At 37.6% G+C, this 26793-nt stretch overlaps 4 protein-coding genes across 4 annotated transcripts in view; all 4 read right to left on the bottom strand.

Moving 5' to 3' along the window:
• The window catches only part of LOC134823516 (carbonic anhydrase 2-like), a 67893-nt gene that overhangs the window by 26725 nt on the left and 14375 nt on the right, over positions 1-26793 (bottom strand). The window lies entirely within an intron of this gene.
• Positions 10860-15012, bottom strand: LOC134823114 (mucin-2-like). The gene is made up of 6 exons (XM_063834457.1): positions 14900-15012; positions 13570-13654; positions 13248-13430; positions 12220-13042; positions 11936-12074; positions 10860-11680 (listed from the first exon to the last, which is right to left on the bottom strand). The coding sequence occupies exons 1-6, from the start codon at positions 14985-14987 to the stop codon at positions 11529-11531; spliced, it is 1470 nt and encodes a 489-aa protein (XP_063690527.1). The 5' UTR covers positions 14988-15012; the 3' UTR covers positions 10860-11528.
• LOC134822824 (uncharacterized) lies at positions 16827-18197 on the bottom strand. The gene is made up of 2 exons (XM_063834089.1): positions 17711-18197; positions 16827-17677 (listed from the first exon to the last, which is right to left on the bottom strand). Exons 1-2 carry the CDS (start codon positions 18182-18184, stop codon positions 16976-16978), a joined length of 1176 nt encoding a protein of 391 aa, XP_063690159.1. The 5' UTR covers positions 18185-18197; the 3' UTR covers positions 16827-16975.
• Positions 18365-20185, bottom strand: LOC134822709 (uncharacterized). Its single transcript, XM_063833908.1, has 4 exons — positions 20011-20185; positions 19689-19855; positions 19385-19532; positions 18365-19250 (listed from the first exon to the last, which is right to left on the bottom strand). Exons 1-4 carry the CDS (start codon positions 20179-20181, stop codon positions 19077-19079), a joined length of 660 nt encoding a protein of 219 aa, XP_063689978.1. The 5' UTR covers positions 20182-20185; the 3' UTR covers positions 18365-19076.

Below are 26793 nucleotides of genomic sequence, written 5' to 3' on the forward strand. Positions count from 1 at the left end.
CTTCACAAGCTGAGATAATATGGGGCATATCAATTACATTTTTCCAAGTTGCAGCTAGGTGACAGGATAGCATATACGACATGTGTAAAAACACCTGATTTTATTCGTCCATAACAAGTTTTCTGTTGGTTATTTTTTTGAACCGACAAGATTACCATCAGGTATAAACCATTATATTTCACATATCTTCCTAAATTTGGTGTACAGCGATTAATCTAGTTCCTACAAGCAATTAAAGGCATCCCACTTCATGGAACTTGAATGTAGCACGAAATCCTGGAATAACAGCTTAATTTTAATGCCATCATGTGCGGCTGTGTTTCAGCTATCTTTATGCACATTTTGCTGATATGCCACCGAAATTAACTTGCTCAAAAATTCAAAAAACATGGTTTTTTGGCATATTTTTGGCCCAAAAATCGGTTTTTTGCGATTTTACCCGGGGAAACTCAGACTTATCATTTCAAAACCACGTTTAATCGATTCTACGGTCAAAAGTACGTCTAGAAAGATGTATGTGGAGTCCCTAACGTATCTGGTATCGAGCAGAAAATGCCCGTAAGAGCTTTTACTAGTAAATTTATAAGACAATTATTTGACGCTTGTGTATATTATGCACATTATAATACAACCACAATTTTCGAAAGATAAAAGTCAAATCTATCAAGTGTCGTTAATTTGAAGATTTTATCAATTAAATTGGCGCCACAGCACATGAATAAAAATGTGCATTTTAACACTGTTTCTATTGCGGTGTCCATGACAGTTAGCCGCAATCTAACAAAATAGGGCGATCTTCCAGTATCGATTTCACGAGACATAATTAAGTTACGAATCTGGGAATTCCGAGCCCTATTCTTATACTAGTGTTTCTATGTGATAGTATATGTGAAATGTTTTGACGATTAAGTCGGGGACACTTCATGATCCCTTTAAGATTTTGTCGCGAGTATTTAAAATTATGGTATGGCACATACAGTCGAACAATAACTTTCTTCGCCGGATCTAAAATCTGTTGTTGAGTAACAGTTAATGACAACGAATTCCGAAGTCTTCAGGTAAATCTCTGCGAATTGCGATATAGACGTTATTATTGTTGCTAACAATGAGGAGGGGTGCCTGTGCCAAAAGATCAAGAATCTTAGGATACTCCTTCAGAACATCTACAATGTAGTGTACTGTAAAACAAGGGCGGTCGAACTATTCGATGACCCTGTAGAGGAATCTACGAACTTTACAAATTATAAATTATTATTATAACATGAACATCGGCTGGGTTGCAAGCATTTAATCAGACCATACAGTCTGTATTTTATAAAGTAGACTGATAAAATATGGAACCTCAGCTGCCAGAATATCTAACGTGACGACGTTTAAAGGTTGCCCAGACGACCGGCTGCGGTATTAGACACTTTAATTCTTCTTATTTGTTGCTCCTGAAGTTGAAACCTCACAAAAATCAATCAGCCGAACCGACTAAACAGAAAAGCGTTGACAAACCGTAAATGTTAAACCGACAATTTCCTACAAAAAATTTCCTACAAGAAAGCTTGATAAATATCTCCTTGAAGCAAAAAATTCCGTTAAATCACTGAATTTTTCCGGAAAAGTATAACCGTGGCGGTGACAGTTGCATAGCTAACAAATTACGAAAAACTTGGTTGGAGGGTGCATATCAGCGAAAACACGGGTACATTCCTCAAGCCTCCTAATGTGAAACTATAATGAATTACGTAAATTCGACGCTGTGGCAATAAACAACAAGCAATTATTCCAAGTATAATACGTTAGCTCTATTATCCAGCGTACAGATACACATTACACACACTACAGCACTACTCAAAGGACAAAAGGATGCAAATCAACATAACTTATAATACTAGAGCACTACAATTTATAGTGCTCTGCTATTGTAAGATAGTAAACTTATTAAAACTCTAAACTGATATTATCAAACCGTATAGTATCATCTTTAAGATGATACTATTTATCAGAAAAGTTCTTCAAACATCTCAATACACTTCTATTGCAGATTATCTGGCGTATAGTCGGTTAATAGTTCTCATGAACCATGAAGTTGAACCTTCCAAAATAACACTTACCTGTTTATCTCAATTATCTCAATTATCCTCATTAACTGAATACCAGAACAGTTACACGCTTCTTGTCAATCTCAAAGAATCTTCCCCAGAACTCAGAAGTGATAATGAAATTTTAAGAGATCTACCAACTGTTATACGAGCAACCACGAACAGAATTTGGTAGGCTCGACTTTGATACAGTTGACAACCTTGTACCTAGTTATGTGACCTATATTTTGCCATCACATCTTCTGACAAGGTGGTGAAATCAGAATGATGATTGTGATATTAAATGTAGAAGTAACCAAGAAATTCCACCAATTTGATAACATTCCGCCACTAATGTTGGAGTTTAAGAAGGTTTAAACTTTGAAACAACTCTGTTAAGTCCTCAAATTCTCAACTGGATCTATGACAGCAACCAATATATCGCTATAACATGTGTTATATTCATATTCATAATGAAATTGATTCCATTTCATTTCTTATCATGGGCATCGAGCATGACCCAGGTTTCTTAAATCTCAATCAAATCACCAACAAACAAACCACAGCATGTCACTTTGAGTTTGATCACTACTGACTCGCACTCATCATATTATACCCTACAATGAACACAATGTCAGTCTGGCATGACCAATGAATATTGATGATCAGGTTGAGAATTGAGATACTCAGATAGAGATTAAGTGACCAGCGGTTCATTATTCAACAAGAATAAGATCTAGTGACAAAGAAATTATAGGATTGGTCACGATTCCATGAATATGATTATCTCGTATGTGTTATCTGACATAATCTTAACGTTGACTATTCAGATTATTGGAGATAACGCCCAGCTGTCACTCAGTGTCACAGCTGTCACTCAGTGTCACAGCTACGGATGAGTGGTGACTGCTGCTGACGGCTCACAATCTTGCTGCCAAGAATCGTGACAAGCGGAGGGACGGACTAAAACCCAAATAGATGTTCAGCACCTAGCGTCTCCTCTCCCCTCCGCTCACCAGTTTTAAACATTCGTACTAAAACAGAAAAACAACAACCTTGTTAGCAAGCACAAGTTAGCTGCAAGCGTGCTGAAGTTAGTCACGTGACATGCAAATAGCAAAGTCACGTGACATGCAAATAGTTACAAACTTACCAACGAGATTCGAAATAGATAAGAGGCGCAAGGATTATGTTTTTTTACCGGGTGGCACAAAATCTGACTTCACGACTAATCCAGGTGAAGAATTAGAACACTCCGTTCGCTAAACTTAAATGTTTTAAAATTAAAGCTTGCTGCTAGATGCAGTCGCGGAGTCTATTCAGAAGTTGGCTGCTTGTAATTGTAAATTATTGGCTATTCAGTGTTTCCTTCCCGGAATATGTTTCAAATAGTTGGCAGCAGGTGGCTCAAACACGGGCAGTCATGACGCTCTTAATTTTAAGTAGTCTGCAGTAGTCTTCCAAAAGCATTTTCTATGCTTGAGGGCTTCATGAAGCTGAAGTTGTGGAATAGAGAGTCGAGACTTGGCCGATTACAATTTATAATTGGGTTAAATAACCATTTATTGGGTTAATTGATAAGTAAACCATTATTTCGAAAACTGATGAATACTTCTGTGATAAGATGTATTAAGTATTTCCGTCCCTGCTATCAAATGCTATCATTGATTACCGTTAAGTGTCATTTAAACCTGCGATTTAACTTTAAAGTGTACGATTATCTTAATATAAAGCAAGATGGTCTCAACTGTCAAAAGAACACAAATGCAAACGAGTAAACGATTCAAAAGTCAAATTACAATGGCAAATGGTAAATGTCTGACCCAATATAAAAAGTAAATTTACCCAAAAGTCAAAAAGTATATATATACAAGAGAATGAGAATAAAATTGAAACAACTATGATAAACAAAGAAATAATCCCCGCAAATCTTCAGAATGAGATTTAAATGCAATGACTCTTGATGATATACTGACAAAAAGAACACAACGACTTTAAAGAACTCCCGATATTTCCGTCACTGCTATCAGTAGCGAAACCCTTCTTTTATTGCACGGTAACTTGCAGGCCATGTCACTGTCACTGTCCGGCGCAGCTTCTTATAACACGAACTATGGCCTTGTTAACTATAATTTGGGCCATTAAAATACCTTCAGTTCACTGTACACACTAGGGGGTGACGCCTTAATATGGTAAGGTATGCCGTATCCTATTCAGCAAATGACATTAGAATATAGCACCTCCAAGCTGAGTATCTGTTGCGTATGCCGCAATGCGCCTTTGAAAAAGGAAATTTTTTACCAACCTCTATTGCTTCTTTTAGAAATTGGCACTATCCGAGTTATAATTGATACTATTTCTACAGCTACTTAGAGTTGTGCGTCAGGAGTTTTTAAGAATGAATTTTATATTTTCTAACTTTAAGTATAAGGAAGCGGCATGTCGTGTCCCATCAAGGCTAAATGATTTTGTTTTAAAAGTCTGACTAAACTAGACTATGCACTAGACTATGCAATAGACTATAGAAAGGTCTGCAGAGTGTGTGGCCGACATAACCCGCGCTAACTTACATGTGCAGATTAATGCGTGCTTTTCTTTTAAATAAAAACACTGCTCATTTGACAGCACTGAATGTCTTCCTCGAATCTTATTAGAGATTCTGGGAGGGCATACTAAGAATGACCTTCATACCAGCACGTGTTTTATCATAATAATACCCAACAAAAGAGTTTATCATTTACTAGCAAAATCATCGCCTTTCTAGATTTCTAGATTTTACTTGCTATTTTTATAGCTGCCGTATCCCAGTTTATACTAGTACTACAATTGTGTAAAACATGAGTAGAATAAATATAAAATCTTAAATAAATACCAGAAAGAATGAAAAACCAGTGCACATGATTGTAATATAACTTTTGTTGAACTTTACCAAACCATGTATTTAAATACTTTGTGACTTAATCTTAGAATTGTGCACTTAGAGGGTCCGCCTGGTCCTGCCCAGTTGGACAATTTAAGACTAATTAACAAAAGACTGATTAGTATTTAATACTCGTACCGTGTCTACTGTCTACGTCTGTACACTTACAGCAACTGAGAAATTTCAACGTTACATGACATAATATAATTATATTATATCTTGTAAGGTTAATATTTTACTTTCCCTGTTTCGGGTTTCAAACAGTGCATGTACCAATGATCTGTCAACGGTGGGCGAAATTATGAACTGTCGACTTATTGTTTTGAAATTTCATGGCTTTCTAATAGTAATAGCAATCTTTTGCTTTAGGGGATGACAATCGGAGTTAAATACCACGAATAACGAATTCAAATATTTAGGGGTCTGGGAAGCACATTTTCTCCCAATCTAAATAATAAGTCTAGCCCAGAATTTTTATTAAAGTTGCCAACTTGTGTCGGCAACTTTAATGAAAATGTCATGACTTATGAACTCCACTTTTACAATAGATGCCGGCAGCTAAACTCCGACTTGGCAGTTAAGTTTTTAGACCGAAGCACGTTTTGTGAAGCCACTCTAACTTGCCTAACAAAATCCTACAAAAATCCAATAAACCAAAAAGTGACTGAACTCAACGAATAAGTTGGGCAACCGATGGCCCAAAACACAATACAATTCAGATAAAACTTTGCACATGCAATGAGTTCGAGGAAATCAAGAAAATCCCCAGATCTACAACACAACTCTTACAACTAACGGAAATAAGTGCAGAATTACGGCATATCTTATCACGGGACAGAGGACACTAAACCTCAACACCAAACACCATGGTGAGAGAGCTCCCACCAACGTCTCAACATCTAGTCTGTCCCTTGTGCGAATATGATTAGGTCTCTGTAGAATATTTCTTGTCGGGTTATGTCAAGCCAACTGATCCCAACTCACAGGAGAATACTTTCAAAAGTACTATCTTTCGCGGTCGAATGATATCTTTGAAATTGATAACAAACACGTCACCACTATCCCCACTATCATTTGACGGATGATACGCGTCTTAATTCCTTCGAATGAGAGACGAGAGAACCAGTGAGACATGTTAGCAGGTTATTAATACAGCAGTTCCATTGGACAATTATGGACGTGTAGAAGGTTGTATTTCTAGCCAAGGTGCTAGTCCTATGTGTCGAGCGGGCTTACCAAAAAGACAAGTGCTCATTTTTTTCTATAATCCAGTCTCACTTAAGCATTGTTATCGTTTACATACTAAAATAACATTAGCAGCCTATTACAGGCAAACTGGAAAAGGACGCTATCCTCATGTGGGCCCTGATAGTCCGATATCCAGGCTCTCCAGCTTGAGATCCCACTTGTTAATGCTAATTATTTGGTTTAAGAGATTCTAGTTGCATCCTAATAAATGAAATTGATCCCCGCGACTAGCAAGAGAAAAACATAAAGCACAATAAAACGTATTAGAAACGTGGACACATCCTGATTACTATGACTTATGAGTACGGTTGATAAGAAACAGGAAGCTAGGATCGTGTGAGGATTCTTGCCCAGGATTATATAGAACTTGCCCGATTACGGACAAGTATATGAGTTTAAAACCATGACAGCTAACAGAATAACAAATGAAAGTCTAGCCCAGTTTAGAAGTAGAGATAGAGAATAACAGAAAAGTTTGTTAAATCCTGGTATAAGCTGTGATAATCTATAAGCAGCGATAATGGATATCGTATAAAGTAATAATTATCGTGGTCAACTCAAGAACAACAACTCTGTTCGAAGAATAGAGTTTCTTTGTTAAAGGCGTAGCAGTAAAACTTTAGCAAATCACTGCATATGCTGACAACCATGATTGAATAAGCCCCCGGATTATTAAGAACACATCCCTAGCACTATAAACCACAGTTAACCATAAAATTAAATAACGAACATGTCTTTTAAAAGGCTACACTGTATCCTGCATCGCAAGTACTGATCTTTTATGGGAATTTTCACAGGCTGACAAGAGGGAATTCGTAAAAGAATTCTCATCCAGAACACTACCTGCCTGCCCACAAATATTTTGAGGGAAGATTCCCGAGCAGCAGATCTCCTGATCTCAAACTGATAAACAATGTTCACAAACTATCACGTCGGTGAAAATTGCCGCACAAGGGAAGCTGCGGCAATTTTCCCATTTGTCAAGCTCTAGAACTGTAGCCCATTTGTCAATTTGCAGCCATGAAGTACACTGGCAGAGGAAACCGGGAAAAGTCGGTATTAAGGGGATAATATCCGGATAAAAGGAAGTGGAAGAGAAAAGTTTGCCTCTTGTCCGGGCTGGAACGGCAGGGGGCGTGTCCGGGCTGGAACGGCTGGGGGCGTGCACTAAAGCAACTGTCAGCACTCTCTCAACTATCTGCTAACAACTCGCACAATTAGCGTTATATAGGAACATATCCTGCTCAGTGCAATTCTCCTGCCTTATCTGGACTCAGGGACCTGGGAATAAGCTGCGATCCTCGCTGGAAACTAGCAGTCCTCAGTTGTGCTAATGTTTGCATTCTTCAAATTGTTTGTGACCGATGCCAAGCAACAAGATAGGGTGATTTTGCTGAGAAAATGTTTCAAGCAATAACGGAAGCAGGGTTGGTAAGGGGTTAGTTACTTTGTGAATTTATACGTTCTAAGAGTAGTACTAGTAAGTAAAGTGTTCCACTGTTCTGCTTCGTCACCTGATATTAGCCTATTGCCTAACTCACTTATATAGTGCATATTCACTTAATTTTACTTAATTAGCGCTGATTTACGTATAGCGTTATTGTATGAGGAGGACAGCTAAATTATCGTTAATAGATGATCTCATAAATTTAGGGAAAGAATAAAGACATGGAAATTAATAAATCGGTTGTCAACATAAATCGTTTATAGCTTACAGCACATTTGTCAACAACAATGCAGACTAATTCCCTGCTTCTTATTTAACAAGTGGATAAAACATTCATAACAATTCACTCACTAATAACTAATAAAATAACCAATTTAATCACCTATAGTTCTAGACAAAAATTCTGGAGTCAGACAAGTAAATTGTAACACTTTAGATCCAGCTATTACTGAAAATATGCGTTGTATCTACAAATCGTCGCTGGATACAAAAAATATCCTGCGATACAAAAAAAAACGACGAGAAAAAAAAAACAATAAATATGCGGCATAAACCAGCACATTCGTCTTGCAGCGAATTTGTATCATTAAAGTTGTTAAAAATAGTCATGACAATTTGCAAGAACCCCTGAATCTTTCCTGCAGGAAACGAAATTCAATCTAGATTATCAGCATTTCTGAGCCATTGAGGACGCTAATTCCCATATTCCTAAGTAGCAGACGCTCTAGACAAGTGAAAATACCAAGAACAAAGTGCTCCCGTCATATAACTCAAAACATTTACACAATATTCCCGCCTGAATTCGTCAACACTTAATTAAGGTGTCACCGAATTGAAAGTGAAAAGGTGTAGAAGTAAAAAGAAAAAGAGGAGTGTCACCCCCCATTGAGGAATTCTACCAATTCTCACTCTCACTAGGTCACCAGTACCAATATCTTCATACTTGAGGGAGTAGTATCTAGAGTAACACCTCGACACAGCACACCCCCGTATTTTATGTTTTGTGCAAAAACTTTTACAGAGAAACGAGTTGTTTTATTCACAGAACTAGCGAACAGTTTGCCGGGAAACAGAGGTCCTACTTCCTAGCTAACCGGTGGTGATGTGACCAACTAAAACGGCAGCCTGGAGCAAGGCCCTCTAATTTAGAAGCCCCATTAAGACGAAGAAACGTACGTGGCCAGAACTAAGGGTGTATTGCCTATTGGTCACGTGATATAAAGTCCTTTGAATGAATATTGGAAATTGGACGACTTCATTGGTAAACTATCAAGAAAAAAGGAGGGCGGCGTTTAGTGTGGACAAAGAAAGAGACAATGTTGCAATAGGTGACAAAAACAATAATGTGTCAAAATCTGCATATCTAATGTGAAGCAACCTTAATGTTGAAAGTAGCGCTGCCTTTTAAATGAGCAAAATTGGGAGACAAAATGCATTGTCATGATGACCGTTTAAAATCCACGAACAAAATCCATCATAACCACGACCTGGACACTATAAGCAGTAAGCAACCAACATCGAGATCCCCGAGAGAGAACTGACAATAACTGGTCGACCTATGTTTATCCATAATCGACCTCTCCTCTTTCTCGAGAATTGACACGTGCTCAGCCGCGCGGTACATCACGTGACACGTGTTCAGGCGCGCAGCTGAGCACGTGACACCAAGGTAGGTGGAGAGATATGTTGGCAAGTTTATCTCCCTATAAGGGAGAAGAGCTGAGTGACGCGCCGCATGCAAGGGAGGGAGTGAAGTAAGGAAATGCAGTCTTGCAGTCACCTTGTACGTGCCACACTGTGAACTTAACAAATAGAGGCCTGTGTTTCTATTTTTCCGTCATGGAGGATCGGGGTAGGCACCCATTTCCTTCGCTTCCTGGACTCAATTCCTATGTCTCATCGCCACGCTTAGTTAATGGTGTGTCGGTATGAAAACTGGAAATTCTCAACTCACTTTTCAAAATATGAAGGAAATATTGGAAACAGCTGCGCTAGAATTCCACGCATCGCAAATTTCACTGGAAGGTTTGCCGTTAACCAGCCTGAATTATAAATCGATTACATGACATGTGTAGCGATATGAAACTTAATTTCAACATAAAATAAAGGTATGTTTATATAATGGACTCAAAGTATTTGAAATCAGCAACATCCTTCACCGTGATATATAAATACCCGGCTGTGAAGGAGATGGTACTGAATTTAAAATACCCAATTAGCACAAACCCTACAAAATACTTTGTATCAAGCTATAAAGGGGATTTAACAGTCAGAAACGTTCCGGCCTCTGTTAACCTGTCAAGATATTTGTGTGGACATTTTTAGAGTTCCCGACTACAAAGAACAGAATTGGTGAAGGACTCCGACTACAAAGAACAGGATTGGTGAAGGACTACGGAGACTGTTGTCTGAAGCTGTAGCGTTAGACAAGAAACCATCACGGACAGAGTCAAACCTACGTCAAACTAGTGTTCGGTAGAGGTGATACAGCTGTCTCTAGCGACAAATGCTGTCAGGTTAGGATAGTTCAGCTTAATTTCATTGGCAGGGAGATTAGAGAAAGTTCTGGCTTCCTTCCGGGTGGGTGTTAATAGGAAAATTACGGAAATTGTAAGATTTTACAGAACTAATTTATCAACACGTTATAATTATCTTATCGAAAATGAGAAGAAAGGATTCACAGCTCGCACGGACAGTTTGTAAAACAGTTCTCTTAAAAGAAGGTTTCTCGACAGATCAACTATCAGCGGTCCATCAGTGTGTTAATATACTAATATACTGCAAGAGTCTGTGAAGGCAAAAGTTACTGCAAAATTATCTTTCTGGGAATCTACACGATGCAATTAATTATTCCGGGAGCAAATTTAGTCACTGAAAGTAAATAGTACCAACAGAGTGGTGGCAATTTGTTGTTCAAATATTGCGAAATAAATCAGAAACAAATAAGTTCATGTGAGAGCTTGGAACTAGTCTAGATCAGGTAAGTGCTTCCCTGAATTGCCGTTCAGAACATCAAACAAACTTCAATTGGAAAACGCCCAACTTAAATCAAATCTTCCTTGAGAGCGTACCAGGTTGTCAATCTAGCTTCTCCACTATGATTCGCTTAAAATTATGGGTTTGTAAGATATTAAAGGGACAGGTCGTGCCATTTAATAGGCAATATAGTGACAATCTAAAAGCAATGTAATATGATATTTATGCGGATCGAGACTATTATTAAGGCATGAGAAACGTCACGACGCCCAAACCATGCAAAATTCAAACTTCAATATACAACAACAACCCTGCGTTGGCTAGTCACTCAGAAGAACGTCAGGTGAGTTTAAAAGGACTGTGGTTGACGGTACCGGTGAAAAGTGACAGGAGGAACCGCCCCACTAACGAGAGATACCTGTCACCATGGTGACCTGAATAACCTTTTATCTGATACCGGGGTTCCTGAAGCTTGTAATTATTTATGATTACGGCGGAACAAAAGCTTTCGGGAAACGTTTGAGAGCAGATAAAAAGGAGGGCTATACTCTCAAGCTGTCATGATGACAGTTGCTGTTTCATCATCAGGAAGTACGTTATGGCTAGAGACGGAACCACGGTTAGCTCGACCACATGCACTATTATTTTATTAGCCCTCAAACTTCCTCATATTTTATCTATACAAACAATGGCGTAGAAGAAATATAACAAACATAAATAAAATGAAATCATCAGTAAAATGTAACCCGCCAGCAGGAAAAACTAACTCTAAATTATTCTAAACTGCACAAATCACTACTTGTTATCACTACAAATCTGACATCAATCAGTCATTTATTTCATAATTTAAATCCAAATAAAATAAAAGTTAGCTATCCATTCGTGTCCTATATCTGTTGGTCCTAGGTTTTCGTTGAGTAGCTGGCTCTGTCGGCATGTCATGACTAATTGTGAGGTCCCAGAAGCTAGGAGGAGTGTTGGATATATTACCGTGTTGGTGCCGGTGTCTTGATACATCTCCTGGGATATTATAGTGGGTTACTTGATACATCTCCTAGAATAGTGTACATCACAATTTAGTTGCTCTTTACATTGCCAGTGTATTTCATCATTGTATTTCACTGGAGAATTACGGACTGAGAATTGTTAACGATATTCTTGTATACTGTGTATCGGGTATTTCCATAAAATACAGTGTATATATAATGAATGCTAATAACTGATAACTACAGTTATCACTCCCAAGAAGAACTCTACAAATCCACAAGTTCTGACCTATAAGTTTAGCAATCTCCTCATCATCTAGTCCAGACGCCTTGTAATACCGGTAGCAGCTTGCGCAGGAAGATGCCGCCATCTTAGCGCGCTCTTCTTTCTTCCGAACCACTTTCGTGTACTTGAAATCTGTCTTCACCTAAACGACATGGATTAGTCGGGATTGAAGCAGTATCGAAATATATACTTCTCGGTGGTAACGTGTTTCAGTAAGTTTATATAGAGTGAATAATAATTGATGTGGTAAAGTAACATTTGATGGAAGATAAATATGAAGTATTCACCTTGTAACTCTTAGTAGGTATTGCGGTAGAATTAGACGGTTTAGAGCTGGAGCTAATTTTAAAGTCGTCATCCTCAGGTTCGGGAGTTACTTCTCTGTCAGTGTTTGTAAAAGGTCCTTGTAAAAGATCAGTCATGTTTTCAGGTAAACTGAACCCTAATTTCTCTTCTGATATTGAAATATTGCCTTTCCATTCTGTCAACAATCCAAACTGCCTAGTTTCCCTAGTCAGGCTTGTAGTTGGTGTCACTGCTCCTTCGTTTCCTGTATAATTAACCTTACTGGGAGCTGTTGGTATTTCCGTAAGATCTGACTGAGACATGCCACCTAGATCTACGATAGGACTGACAGGGCTATCCGGACAAATAATAGGATTGTCCTTTACCGGCGTCCTTGCCGAGACGAGACTGATATCACTATTTATTAATGACTCATTATCCTCGTCAGTAACTTGTGTATCAGCTGCATATAACACCAAACTCTCATCTCCCAGCATGCCGGGACTTGAGGACAAACACAACTTTTTGACAGACTTGGGCGTTGTGGGCTTCGTCCTTTTCAATTTAGACACCCTCTGTTTAGGACTAGTTTTGAAGAAGGGGCTGATAACTGAACTTGAGACTTTCGAACTTGCGGAGCTTCGTTTGTGCGACAGATTGGGACTTTTAGGGCTGCAGAAAAAGAGTTTAGAATTTACAGGTTTAGGTTTAGAATAATGTCTAGGGCTGGTGGAAGTAGGTGAAATATCCCTGGTGGCTACGTCTGGAGAATCAACAGTGGTTGTATTTGAAGGAGCTGAGGGCGAACCAATTTCAACATGCACTCTGAAAATACATGGGATTAGTTTACACCTGTGTAGATAGTACTATATAATAGTAGAAGAAGTACTATATATAATAGTAAAAGATACAATAAACTATTATTATTATTATTATATAATTATACTCCAGCATCCAAGCGAATATGAATGACTGGCAAATAAGACTCAATAAAACCATATATATCAGCGATGATGAATGCAAAACGTACGGTGAAGGTTCGGTTAAGGGTCTATCTTTAGACTGGCACGTGCAGTTGTTGTGAAACGACTTCAGATACTTCGTTAACTTTATCCATCCTTTCTCTGCCTCCATTGTCTTTTCGTGACTCTGTCTGAGTTTATTCTTATACTGTGCAACTTGTTTCATACGATTTCTATTTTCTTCACTCGTCCTGCGAAATCACACTGGATTGAAAATACGATTTGGTGTACAATTGCCTACTGTATAACGCTTCTGTCCTACACTATCACGCGCCGTATCGAGTTCTACCGAGGAATTATTTCTATCTAATGGTTGATTTATGAACTTACTTCATCAGTTTGCTCTGAGTTTTCAGCAGAAGTCCTTTGGTCGTTAAATTTTGATTCTCTTGCTCATTGAGCCGACTTTGTAAATCTGTAATTAAAATAATGAAAGTACTAATTGGCAATGAAACCCCGAGACTGACAGTCAACTGATAATAGATAAAAATACTTTAATTACACGGAGTTGAAACAGTTGCCAATTATCTGTTATTGCCAGTGATCTTCCATAATATACAAACGCGATAGGGATCGCGTCAATTTTTTCAAATCGCGGTACACTCGCGCGAAGAAAACGACATTTTAACCACAACTTATGCTTCGCGCGCTACGACTCCGTTTCAAAAATACCAACCAAATTTGCGGCAACCGGCTGTAATTGTGTCACTCGTCAACAGAATTAACTTACATGATCAGTCATCAGTTATGCGTGATTTAAGTACATAATGTAAAACAATATTACATTTTGTAATTAAGGTATACTGAGTATACTCATATTGACATTTTTAATTGAAAAAAGCTTCAGTTAGGAATGAGTGAAATATGATTATGATTAATATTATATTTTTACCTATAGTTTACCTAGAATATGACCTGTTGAAATTGATGTTGTGTTCAGAATCTATTCTGAATCACACGGGATTGCGAATAAACGATCATGCAAATGTTACTTACATCTTATACCTTACTTTAAAGTCAGAACTACCAACTTAGTTAAGATAAGACATTGTGACCATCAAGAAGGCAAGTTCGATTAGTAGCAAACGTGGAGGTACAATCTCATCCATTAATAAAGTGTTACAGTGTATATTCAATTAATGAATATTGAAATACTTGACATGCTAAGGTTCGTGAGCATAGTTTTCACTTCACATTAAGCAGTGACAACATGGCCTTATTGTACTTATCTTTCTACGTTAATAATAATGAAACTTAAAAGTAAGAATCTCGCTAAAACAGCAAAGATAAGACTCTGATAGTTATAACTTTATAATGCTTTTGGACACGAAGGGAAACACACACGTAAGGCTTGAAATCTTCGTAAAACTACATCCTCAGAGCCTCTGATTGTTATAACGCTAGAAGTAGAAGATGATGCTAGTAAGATCTACCTACAGTGGAGTACCAAATAGTTTGGTTATTTCTAACGTGCGCGCATTTTTGGCCGCACTAAATAACCCCTCACGTTCCTAACCAGATATTTGATTCACGATGTCAATCCTTCCTAGCTCGGCGAGGCCCAGTGGTGCATCTCGCCGATCTACGGTTGCCGAGAATATGCGATCTGTGGTTGCGAGAATATGCGCGGCGCGGCCCAGTAGTGCATCGCGCTACAAACCAGATATCTGTTGAATGAGTGTTCTGTTAAGTTCGTCTAGTTCCAGCAGGTGGGTTGAGAAATCCTCTCTAGCTTTGGTTACATCCATTCTGTAGTTACTTAATCACCTAATAGACCAGTTTGTTTTTAACAAATCACAACTGAATTTATGTTTTCAGCTTAAATAAAACATCAGAATATTATAATGAGTAAACACAGAGGAAAAGTTTTCCAATTTAGAGTCTAAGATTAGATAACCGCTGACCGGTATGATTTTAACACGAATGACAGGTTACGCTGTCCGACCATTATTCCACAGTATTACTGCATTTATACGGCATAATTATTGAAAAATGTTGCGTATATTATCACAGCTTGCACATAATTATAAACGTATGAATTAATAATTAAAACAGTGACTGCACAACTTTTGGCAGCTTATAATAATTAATATATTATAGCACATTATTTATGTTTGATCACGGGTAGATAAATAATATACTGCAAAAAAAACGGTTAAATTTTGAGATAGTTTACAACTGTCAATAATTGGATAAAATTTCAAAGAAAAGCTAGAAAATAATTTTGGTGATAAATAGGTTAAATATCATCACTGATAACGTTCCTGTCATAACCTTCATTATAAACATCATCAGTCATATTATGGGGTTCCATAATTTATAATGCAATTTAACTTTTAAGTAATAACTTACATAATTCTATTAAACTACTACGGTCTAGCTGTCAAGATATTGTTAACTTAAAAGTCCAGAATCAATCGTAGATTTGACAACAAAGTCTGAAGTCAGTCAGCATATTATAATAAACATGATGATGTATGACAGAAGCATAAGTAAGTACATACATGTTACATGGCGAGATCTCCATCCAAAAGGATTAGTCTGCGTCATCTGCGTCATTACTTTGTATTATACAACTTCGGCGGGTAATATTTCTCCATCCTTTTCGATCTGCAGCCAATCTTCTCATACAATCAATCGTGAGTCCATTACGATCCAATCTCTGCTCAGCATCTTCAATAAATACATCATTTAAGCTCTTCCTAGGCCTGCCTCTTGATCGTTTCCCATGCTTGGGTTTCCATTCAAGTAGATAGTTAGGTAACCGATCTTCAGGCATTCTACTGACATGTCCAAACCAACGTAGCCGTTTTGTTGCTATTATGTCAGTAAGAGCAGTTATTGAAGCCCTTCTTAAAACATCTTCATTTCTTACTCGATGGAACCACCTCACTCTCAGGATTCTGCGTAAGCAGTACTGATGGAAAGACTCTAATCTTCTTGTCTGCACTTGAGTCGTGTTCCATATCTCACTTCCATAGGTCAGAATGGTAAGAACAGCTGCGATGTAGATTCGCACTTTGTTGTTAATGCTTATGTTCTTATTCTTCCAAATGTTATTGAGTTGGTTAAAAGCTCCGGTTGCTTTTCCAATCCTGACACTTATTTCTTTATCGATCTTGCCATCCGATGTAATTTTGGCACCCAAATAAGTGAATTGAGTGACCTGCTTTGCAGAGTTTCCATCGACAGTAATATCTATGGTCCTATTCTCTGGGAGTGGGTGCTGCGACGTATCTTTCCCAATTACCATGATCTCTGTTTTCTTTGCGTTCATCTTTAAACCCCCAAGCCCACAGTATTTCGCAATATTGTCCGTTGTTTCTTGCAGTCCCTCGACAGTGTCATCCATGCCTGCTATGTCATCAGCATAGTCCAAATCAATGACACATTTTTCCGGTTGTCTGGAACTTTGTCTGTACTGAAGAGTAAAACCACGCGATATATTTTTAAACTTCTCGGCAAGTTCTAATCCCCAGTTAAGTACAAGGTTGAAAATGGGAGGCCCTTGCACATCACCTTGTCCAGTCCCCGAATCGACATCAAACCATCTTGTCAATTCCCCATTGTAAGTAAGTACACAAATATGTCCACATCATAATAATATAACAACACCGGCGCGACAAAATTAGAATTAACTAGAGATCAAAAGATTCAAATAAGATCAGTTAAAAATCATCAATTAATAATGAAACAATAATGCGAGTATAATATATGATTTATCAAACATTTAATTCTAATCCCCACTGGAGGAAGGCATCTCCTCACTACTCATACAAAACACCTTGTTACTATTCAGCAGTTTAGGTACAGAAATATCAGCAGGAATATTACCATGACACGCAAGAGAACCACCTTTCTTATCCGTATTTATCTGAACTTTCATACTACACAAAGTAATCGCCTCCCTGCCGATAGAGTCCTGCAGTAGCGTCCACTTACTCTCATACATCCCCTCAGCAGAGGGGGCTACAAACTTCACAGAGAACTCCTGGATATTATCAGTGGAGGAGGTCCACTTGCCCACCCCCGCCCCACCTACAGGATGGATCGTCCCACCTTCATCAACCAGCTCCCAGCAGCTCTCAACACCCTGTTTCACCACAAGACTCCACACTACCTCCACCTCCGTACCGGGGGTTACTGTTACTATACTGTTCTTACAGGGCCCCAGGATGTACTCCTTGTCAGGGGGTATTGCTTTAGCTCTCTTGCTGCTACAAACCTGGTTATCTACATCCTCCTCACGGTTAGACTTCCTACTCCCCCTGTCTTGGGACTGGTTATCTGGAGCTGGCTCCTGGTTAGTGCTAATTGTCAGGAAACTGGAGTAGAGAGGAAGGGAGGAGGACACCTGGGAAACTTGCGAGGAATGTTGATCTCCGATAAACATAGCATCGCAATTATCTAGTACCATATCACCCTGTACCACTTGCAGGTGAGAGTTCACCCCACCCTGTACCACTTGCAGGTGGGAGTTCACACCACCTGATTCTGATGAGCAGCCTGATCTCCGCTGAGTTTTATTACAACAACACAGCTTACTGCGGTGTGCCAGATCCCTGATCAGCTCTGGACCGTGTTTACTCAGGTAGTTCTGTACAGCTAGTTCCACAGCGGTCTGAAACTTAGGGGATGTCTCGTCAACAACAACCGGCACCCCCGCATTAGCCACACCTGGTCCGGTGGTAACATTCAGTTGTAGTAACTGCCGTGTGTTAGCACAGGTTTCCTTGATTGTCCTGAAGTGTTCCTCGCTGGCAACCTCTTCGCTGGATCCCAGGTCACTAAGTGTGTAGAACCAGTTACCGGGAGTGAGTTTAAACTTCTGGGTTACCTCGGAGGTTATCTGCTGCCAGGAGGCACTGTCAGGCAGGTTGAGGTCACATTCCTTTCTGCTGTCTATGTAGAGGGTACAGGGTATTGAGCTACCCCAGTGGATCATAGCGCCATTTTTGTAGTTTTATTTATATCCTTAAAGTTGTTTGAAAGTTAGTATGTACCAATAATGATGTCATGTACGAATAAGAATGAGCCGGCTGCCGGTTGATAATTGCTAATTTGACTTTCCAGTTATAAAACCTTTAAGTTTGTTGTGATAGAAGCATATTCATATTCGGGGGTTTAGTGTTAAATTATTAGTTATTTATTGATACTTTTCAACGTAAAACATGCAGTCAATTTAAGAAACAAAGAAACATTTCAAAATTTTAAGCAAGCATCAAGGTCAAATAAAATGATTAGAATAGTATTTATTTCATGACGACACTGATATAATTGATGAAATAAACTGATATAATATACGACAGATAAGGAAAGTATAACTCTGCCGGTATTGTTCAAATTTCTACTGATTTTCATACGTCATAATTTAACTAGATAATTCAATTCTAAATATAATAAACATGCAATTATTCTTGAGAACCAAGAAAATTATTCTTGAGAAAAAGAAAGTTGTAGTTCCAAGCTTTTAAATAATCAGGATAGAACACGTTAAAATAATAGGCTATAATATCAAAATATGTACACGTCGTGATAAGCCGTGTGTTTAATAACATAATGATAAACCGCAAAACTAAAACAGAAAAAAAAGGAACCAAGAAATGGTTCCTGCGCCAAGCAGCATGAAGTTTTAATTTTGTTTTTGTTGGCAACCACGGTACAGCATTTAAACATTTTCCAATTTTCTGGTGTTTCGAATTCTGCAGATCTCGAATTTAAATGTCCTCGGATGTTCTGACATACTTATGACATCTCTTGCAGAGGAAATACGGCATTAGCTTGAACGGAATTGCAATGAAAACTGAGATAATCTGAAGATATGATGCACGAGCAGATTATCGTTTAGAAGCAGCACGTGTGGCACGTGTTGTCCGCGTGGACCGAGTCACTGTGGAAGGTTCTTCGTACGTCTGCGGATGTCTTGCTTTCATAGTCGCCAGATTTAGATGGTAGGGTGATCCGTTCTCCGTGTACACAACTACGTACCCTCTCTTGGGTTGAGGTACAACCTGTCAGCACGTGCGTTTGTTAAAAACTAAATTTAAACGTCAAACAAATTGCAGAAATCGCAAATTTCCACAGAAAATCAGAATATTGGGCAATATTAATCACACAAGATAGATTTAAAGGTTCTGATACGTACCTTGGGTGTGATAAAGAGATTGGAGGGGGGCTGTGCTGCTCCCGGAGCAGGGGTAGAGAAATGCTCTGCAGGAGGCAGGGTGCTCTGTCTTGTTGTTTGGAGGGGGGCTGCCATCTTCTTGGTAGATTGGGGCTCTGTGTCCTCGTCTCTGAGAGGAAATGAGGTTAATTATTTAGCATGATAAAAGGTAATTATGACTAAGATTGCATTTTAAAGTTTTAATGTCACCATAATTACATACTATTATAGTACCAATCTAAATATTCAAAATCACGTGACACTGACTTCCAGAGTTTTCACTCACCTAATCTCGTAGTGAAGTGGTCCCAATGCTACAAACTTGCCGGACCGAGGTGCCCCATAGTCCAACATGTATCCCGCTTCAAAGAACTCCTTCAGAGTCAAGTTTCCGATTTCTTTGGGAACACTTTCCGTGAACTCTTCGTGGGCTTCTTGGTTTGATTGTATCAGCTGTGGTATCGGTTGTTGATATGTTAATAGAACCCAATGTTTCATATCAATCCTCGAACACTAATTATTTATTTTTTTAAATGTTCATAACAATGAAATAAAAATATAATATGATGAGAAGAAGCGATGCAATGGGAAAGTAAAGTTCATCCTACCCTTTCACCAAAGGCTTTCAGTTCATCAGTCATCCTTTCAATTTCTCTATCTACATTTATCTGATTGAACTTCAGTCGTTCAGCTCCGATACTTTTTCGTCGATTCTGCTCAGGGGTAATTTCCTTTTTTACCCCTTTTGCTGGTGCTGCACGTTTCTTTCTCCGAGCCATTCCTGCAATTTTGAGAAGTTACACGTGACTTTATTATTATCGTTTACTTTATCGTTTATTAGTATATTAGGTTCAATTGTTTTTCCTCGTATAATTATCTCCTAACCATGGCTAAACTGACAGTATATTACCACAGTATTTCGTTGGGTAGAGATGGTAATCAATGAAAGTTACACAATGAAACTAGGAATGAAAATGTTCAACTATAACTAATCTCAATCGTGTAATTATAATCCATGCAAAAACTAATAATAATAATAATATTATAATGTTAGATAATCTGAATGCAATTTGAATAAATCTGTTAAAAATAAAAGATCAGCGCATAAAATAAATCTGTTAAAAATATAAGATCATGGCATAATCTAAGGTACCCGAAGACCCGACCTTGGAATTCCATTATATGAAATTTGGTTCGGATATGGCCGGAATTGAACGTGCTAAAGCGGACGTATAAGAGAGGAAGAGAAAGAGGGAGGAGAAGAGAGAAAATGCAAGGTGCGAGAAGATTGCTAAAACGTTGAAATTAAAATGGAATACAATTTGATCGTTCAAAACAATATAACACATCATTCAACTTTATCATCGTTTAAAATTATTTATAAAATTCTGAACATTCAATCTGAGATTTTAAAAACTAACTCAAAGATGATTGAAATATAATAATTTGAACACTAATTTACACAAGTCAAAGTAAATCATAAATTTTTTTCAAAGCTTTCCCATGAACTAAAAGTTCAGTTAGTTCACTCCAATATTCTCTGTTTCATAGACTACTGCAACTCAGTCTATTATGGTATAACAGAAAAGAATCTTCATAAGCTACAAAAGATACAGAACAATGCTGCTAGATTTATCTTTGGTCTTTACGGAAAAAAGATACGTGAACCTATCATGCCTTACCTCAAAAAGCTCCACTTTCTGCCTGTTCGGTTCAGAATTAAGTTCAAAATATCACTTCTGGTCTTCAAGTGTCTTAATAACATAGCCCCTCAGTACTTACAAGGACACGTCAATCTAAGGGAAGTACGAAGACAAAGTTCCAGACTAGATGATGACTTTTATTTGTTGAAAGTTCCTCCTGCTCCTCATTTCAGACGAACAGATGCTGCATTTATGTTTTGTGGACCAAAAATTTGGAATGAACTACCCTACTCAGTGAGATCATTATCATCTGTAGAATGTTTTAAAAATGCCCTAAAGACGTTTTATTTCCAACTAGCTTTTGATAATATTTCTAATATTTGTCCATAATGTCTGAACTGATATGAAAGTGCATAATTTTAGTAACTTCATACAAATATTTGTTCATAAATTCTGAACTGTTTAAAAAGTCCATAATCTTGCTATTTCAACACTAAGTCTCGCTTGAATGACTTTAATGTACATCTTTGTTGGGTATATTTTAATGTCGAAGCGTGTAATAAATGTTAGAATTTATTTATTTATTTATAAATAAAATATCTCAAAAGCTAAAAAATGAGCTACACGGTCGAAACTAGGATAAAAACTAAACATTAAAGCTAAAAATACTTAACTACAAAAATGTCAAAAATACATCACAATTTGATAATTATTTGATAATTTGATAATTATTTCGAAATCGAATATAATATTTATTACACAATTTCTACAAACTAACTGCAAAGCAAGAATTTATGTAAAATACACTAATTTCAGTCGGCTAACTAATCTTCGTCAAAAGATATTATTATGATTAGAAGATATCCTTGAATCAAAATAATCATATCGTAGCCTTTTCTGTCCAACGAGGTCAATAAACGAATGTGGGAAAAGGTTTTCAGTCAACCACTTCAGATAGTTCCTCTGCACAATCAATCAACCTATCATAGAGCTGTTCGATGGATTCCCTGAGAAATGTATTCTCAGGACATTCTTGGAACTGTTTTATGCCAGCACAAAGATCTGGACATGACAAGTTTACACGAGTGACTTCCTCAAACTTACAGTTTCTTTGGTGGGTCTTCTTTGAAATACCATCGACATCAACCTTAAATTCACCTTTCACAAGGGTATATCTGTAGACGATGCTGACATTAAATACAGCGAATAAATCATCATGGTAGAGAGCCCTCACTGCTATGTACATCACTTGATATAGTAGCTTTAAAAAAATCTTCGAGCATACGTAATTTACCTTCCCAGTAACTAGTCGTGTCGGATGAGACAAAGGTCTGGTAAGTTATACAATTTCCGTTTTTGATCAATACGTTTTCAATGTGCTTTGCTCGGCGTCTTTTTATGGAGATATTATCACCCATAAGGCCTTCACACCAACCAAGAGTAGCAGAGTACCTCACATTGCTACTTAAATCGAAAAAACTTATGGTAACAAATGATTCTCCTTCTCCTTTTTTGAATCCTTGTTGAGTCAGCATCTTCGTCATCTTACCTGCACTTATTTTAAGATCACAAGAAAATTCAGCACTTTGCATACAATCAGGGTAGCCTACATGGACATCAGGGCTAAACTTGTGTACATAAAATGAGACACCTCCTAGACGAACTGAAACCTTAATTTCATTCAAGGTGGGTAAACTTTCCCAGTCAAGGAACATGGAGAAACCTCTTCTCATCCTCTTTCTTAAATCGTGAGAAATATTGTTTCTATTTGCAAAAAATCAAACTTTTCCACCCTGCAATTACCCATCCTATCACTTGATTCCGGCTCAATCTTCTGGAGAATGTTGAGTGAGTCTTCTTCGAAGATACAGTCCCTGAAGTCAACTCTTAACATTGCTGGGTGTGTTTCAACAAGACAAATTGTAGCTTCTCCAGTGTCACTGCATACCTTTATGTCTCTATACAAATAACTCAGAAAAACTCTGTATTTTCTGATGCCAGGTAATCTTTTATTGAAACTCAGCCGCCCTAGCACTTTTGATATGATCATACTCGTAACTTGTGGGCTTGCCACAATTTTCAAAGAGCGGTTATCTTCGTCAAACTCGAGAGATTCAAGTTCACTATTGAAATCTTCGGACAACATATCCAAGTAGTTATCTTTCACAAGCGCAGTTTTAGACCCATATGGCACAGGAAGATAAGAATGGTGGGAGGTTCCATTTGAAGAAGGAAACTGTCCAGATCTGGATAGTGTTTTGATGATTGGAAATGATGCAGATTTAAATTTATTGTGCTCATCTTCGATCTTTTTGGCACATTCATCAAAGGCCTCTTTAGAAGAAGTCTTTACTTTAATAGTCACAATTTGATCATCGTCCTCATAGTCAAGCGATACACTTTCAACTCCTTCGATATCATACAGGTTATTCAAACATAAATACGTACTCCTGGATCTCAAAAATTCAACTAAGCATAATGCAACAGTTTCCGAACCAGATGCTAGCGATGGATCAAATTTTTTAACTAGCCCATCACTCCATGTAAAGTAATCAAGAAAAACTTTATTCGAAATGAACCACCTGATCTTTGATTTTACTGCATTTAATGTTTCCTCGCTCGGACACACAATATCAGCAATACCAGTGGTAAGATGGATCTGCAGAAATATGATTGGAACCTGCGGGTTTCTAATAAACAAGTCGAGAAGTCTTTTCCGAGCATCTTTTGAGAGGAAATTTTCTGGTATCCAGTCAAAGGATTCTCTTACACGAGAGTTCCAATTAATATAGGTGCTCATCTTCTTCTAACGAATGCTACATATTTTCTGGTCACGTCTGGCAAAATTTGCCTCCATCACTATCTCGCCATACAGAGTGAAATAAACCTGAAAAATAAAAGTGTGAGACTGGGCAAGATTTCACCAACATTTTATTTTATTCATTTATATTTTTTTCAAACTAACACTAATACCTACTAGAAAATATTCATACAATGATCCATACACAGTTCTTATGTGATCTGCTGCGGCTAATATCAGCATTTGACTATTTCTTTAGTGAAGTGTAATCTACCATGTATAATGTTATAAGACCATTATCAATTATTATTGATCACTTTTAGGTAATAAAGTGACAAAACCAATGCCTTGACCCTATGATTTGTACTGCTTGTAAGCAATTTACAAATATTAATCATTAACTTGCAATTTAATCAGATAATTTATTCATTGGTAGATTGGGGAGACCTAGAATGAACTTGTTATCGGTTTTAAAATGATTTAAGTACGTAGTAGAAATTTGCAAATGGACAACTTGCATGAATTGAACGAAATTAGAGATATAGCTGCATGCAACAGATGTTGGGAAAATCTTTTTCAAGGGTACAGTTTACCGCATTAAGGTATTTTTAAGAATCATTTTTGTCGGTAAGATCGTGTTTTTTAATAATAATAATAATCATTAACTTGAATATGTTCGATGAATCAGTTATCTGAGCTGTTATATTTATGACCTAGCAAACATATTTGTGAAATCTACTGCTACATTATGGGAGTAATAACATTTTCATCAAATTAAGCAACATAATATAATAACAACAGTGTAATTAGTATAATAAAAAATCTGAAAGCTAACATAACTGATTAAACCCACATAACTACATAACTACATAACAAGCTAAAATTTAAAACAAAAGCTCTGTATTTTAAAAACAGCCTTTAATCGTAAAAGCACAACTTAAATCAAGATCTACTCGATCTTTCTGAAAAAGATTTACTGAACTGAGTCCAGATTTCCCGAACTTGAAGGGGGGGGGGGGGGGGGGGGGGGGAATCATGGTTTTTGTCCATTTTTGTCCATACGATTTTGTCCAATCTCAGAAAATAGGGTACCGCATGAAAAAAAATGGACAAAAAACATGATCCCACTTGAATCACAACAAAAAATAATTATACCCGATACCTATTTTAAATATTTCAAACATCACAAAACTTGTATGGTCGTCACATTAAAGCATTAATCATTTTAATCAGCATTACTGCTGTTGTAGAGTCTAGTGGATTTGATCATGTTTGAGGCAGTTATGTATCTAAAATCTAGCTATCGTAAATTGATCAACAAAACGAGAACGGAATTCTAGGTCATTTTTAAATTATACAATACAGTTCATATTATAATACATTACTCAAACACAAATATTTACCCAGACATGTCTAGCAATAACTGTAACTAAAGAACTAAGCTATGTAAATAATTTAAATCTTAAATAAATATTCAGCAAGATCCCCTCTGATTCTAGCACTTATCAGAACTACAAAGTGTCTTGTTCAGCCACTCGTCAGAACCATCACAACAGTCACAATAACCGTCGTTCACTTGAGAACTTGGGATTTGCCCTCTAAAAGATTTAGATTTGGTCTCAGTTGAGCACATGAACACTCCCTGAAACATTACAATCGTCAATAAGAAGTTATATTAGTACTAGTGTAACCCGGCCTACGGCCGGGATTTCACTGCCGCAGTTAAAAAGGGTAGGAGTAATTACTCGCTGAGTCAAAACCCGCATTAGGTGACCCAATAGTTTCTTAAACAATAATCTCATAATCAGTTATTTCTTGTGGATAATTAAGTCATTATTAGCCATGAGGCACCACACTCCATGATCATAAGGTCTGAACACCGAGTATTACACCTCATCACTCCCGTCTTGAACCGCGCTTTCTATTTTTATTTAAATCGTTATAGAAATTAACCCTTGTTAACTCCGCACCACACCCGCATATTATATTTGAAAACACGCATAACATTGTCGTATGAACTCTCTCTCTCTCTCTCTCTCTCTCTCTCTCTCTCTCTGCAGTCCAAACAGACCCCAAACACTAACAGTCCCCCCTCCCCTAATAAGCTTAAGGTATAACATTACAGCGAATCTTCCGGGCTGATCCAATTATGACGCTACTTAAATGCAGCTATAACATATTACACAGTAATGAGAGAGAGAGAGAGCAAGCCCCGTAACTCTTGCCGTTCTGCTCAAGCAATTTTATGTAACATTTGTGGTACAAAACCATCAATTAAACCACTTACCACCGGCCGATTTAAAAAAAAATTTCCTATGGGCTTCATCAGAGTTTTGTCGGCACTATACCGAAAAAACCAGTCCCGTAACTATTACCGTTTTTTTTGTATAACTGTTTGGAAATTACACACAGACACACACACAGACACACACACAGACACACACACATTCTGGTGTTATTAAGTTGATATTAGTCAGTCTCCTCATATTACCAGAGAGGTCCAGGCAAGGCGAGCAGAAAGAAAAAATACAATTGGAAAAGGACAAAAAATTTCAAGTAAAGATGAGGGACCGGGTCAACAAAGCAACGCAAGAAACAAATCATGTTCTGAAACTCTGTAATCCGGAAATTAAGGCTACCTACCTGGAAATTAAGTAATTAAAAAATTAATTAAATTAATAATTCCTACCTGGAAATTAAGTAATCTAAAAAGTAATTAATTAAGACTATCTACCTTGTAACATGCACTTGTAGCCGGCTCATCTGAATGATCCACACAATCACAATAGTCATCATTAAAATACTGCAACGGTAGAACACGGTCTTTATCACATACAATGACACTGCCATTGATGACATCATAAGGTTTCAGCTGGCCTGTATGGAACTTCAAAAGTTTTGCTTGCACTTCAGTAAATTCAAGTTTCGGTTTTAGATCACCTGATTTC

Source organism: Bolinopsis microptera, chromosome 11, assembly GCF_026151205.1.
Source record: "Bolinopsis microptera isolate Bmic1 chromosome 11, MBARI_Bmic_1.0, whole genome shotgun sequence".
Classification (NCBI taxonomy): domain Eukaryota; kingdom Metazoa; phylum Ctenophora; class Tentaculata; order Lobata; family Bolinopsidae; genus Bolinopsis; species Bolinopsis microptera.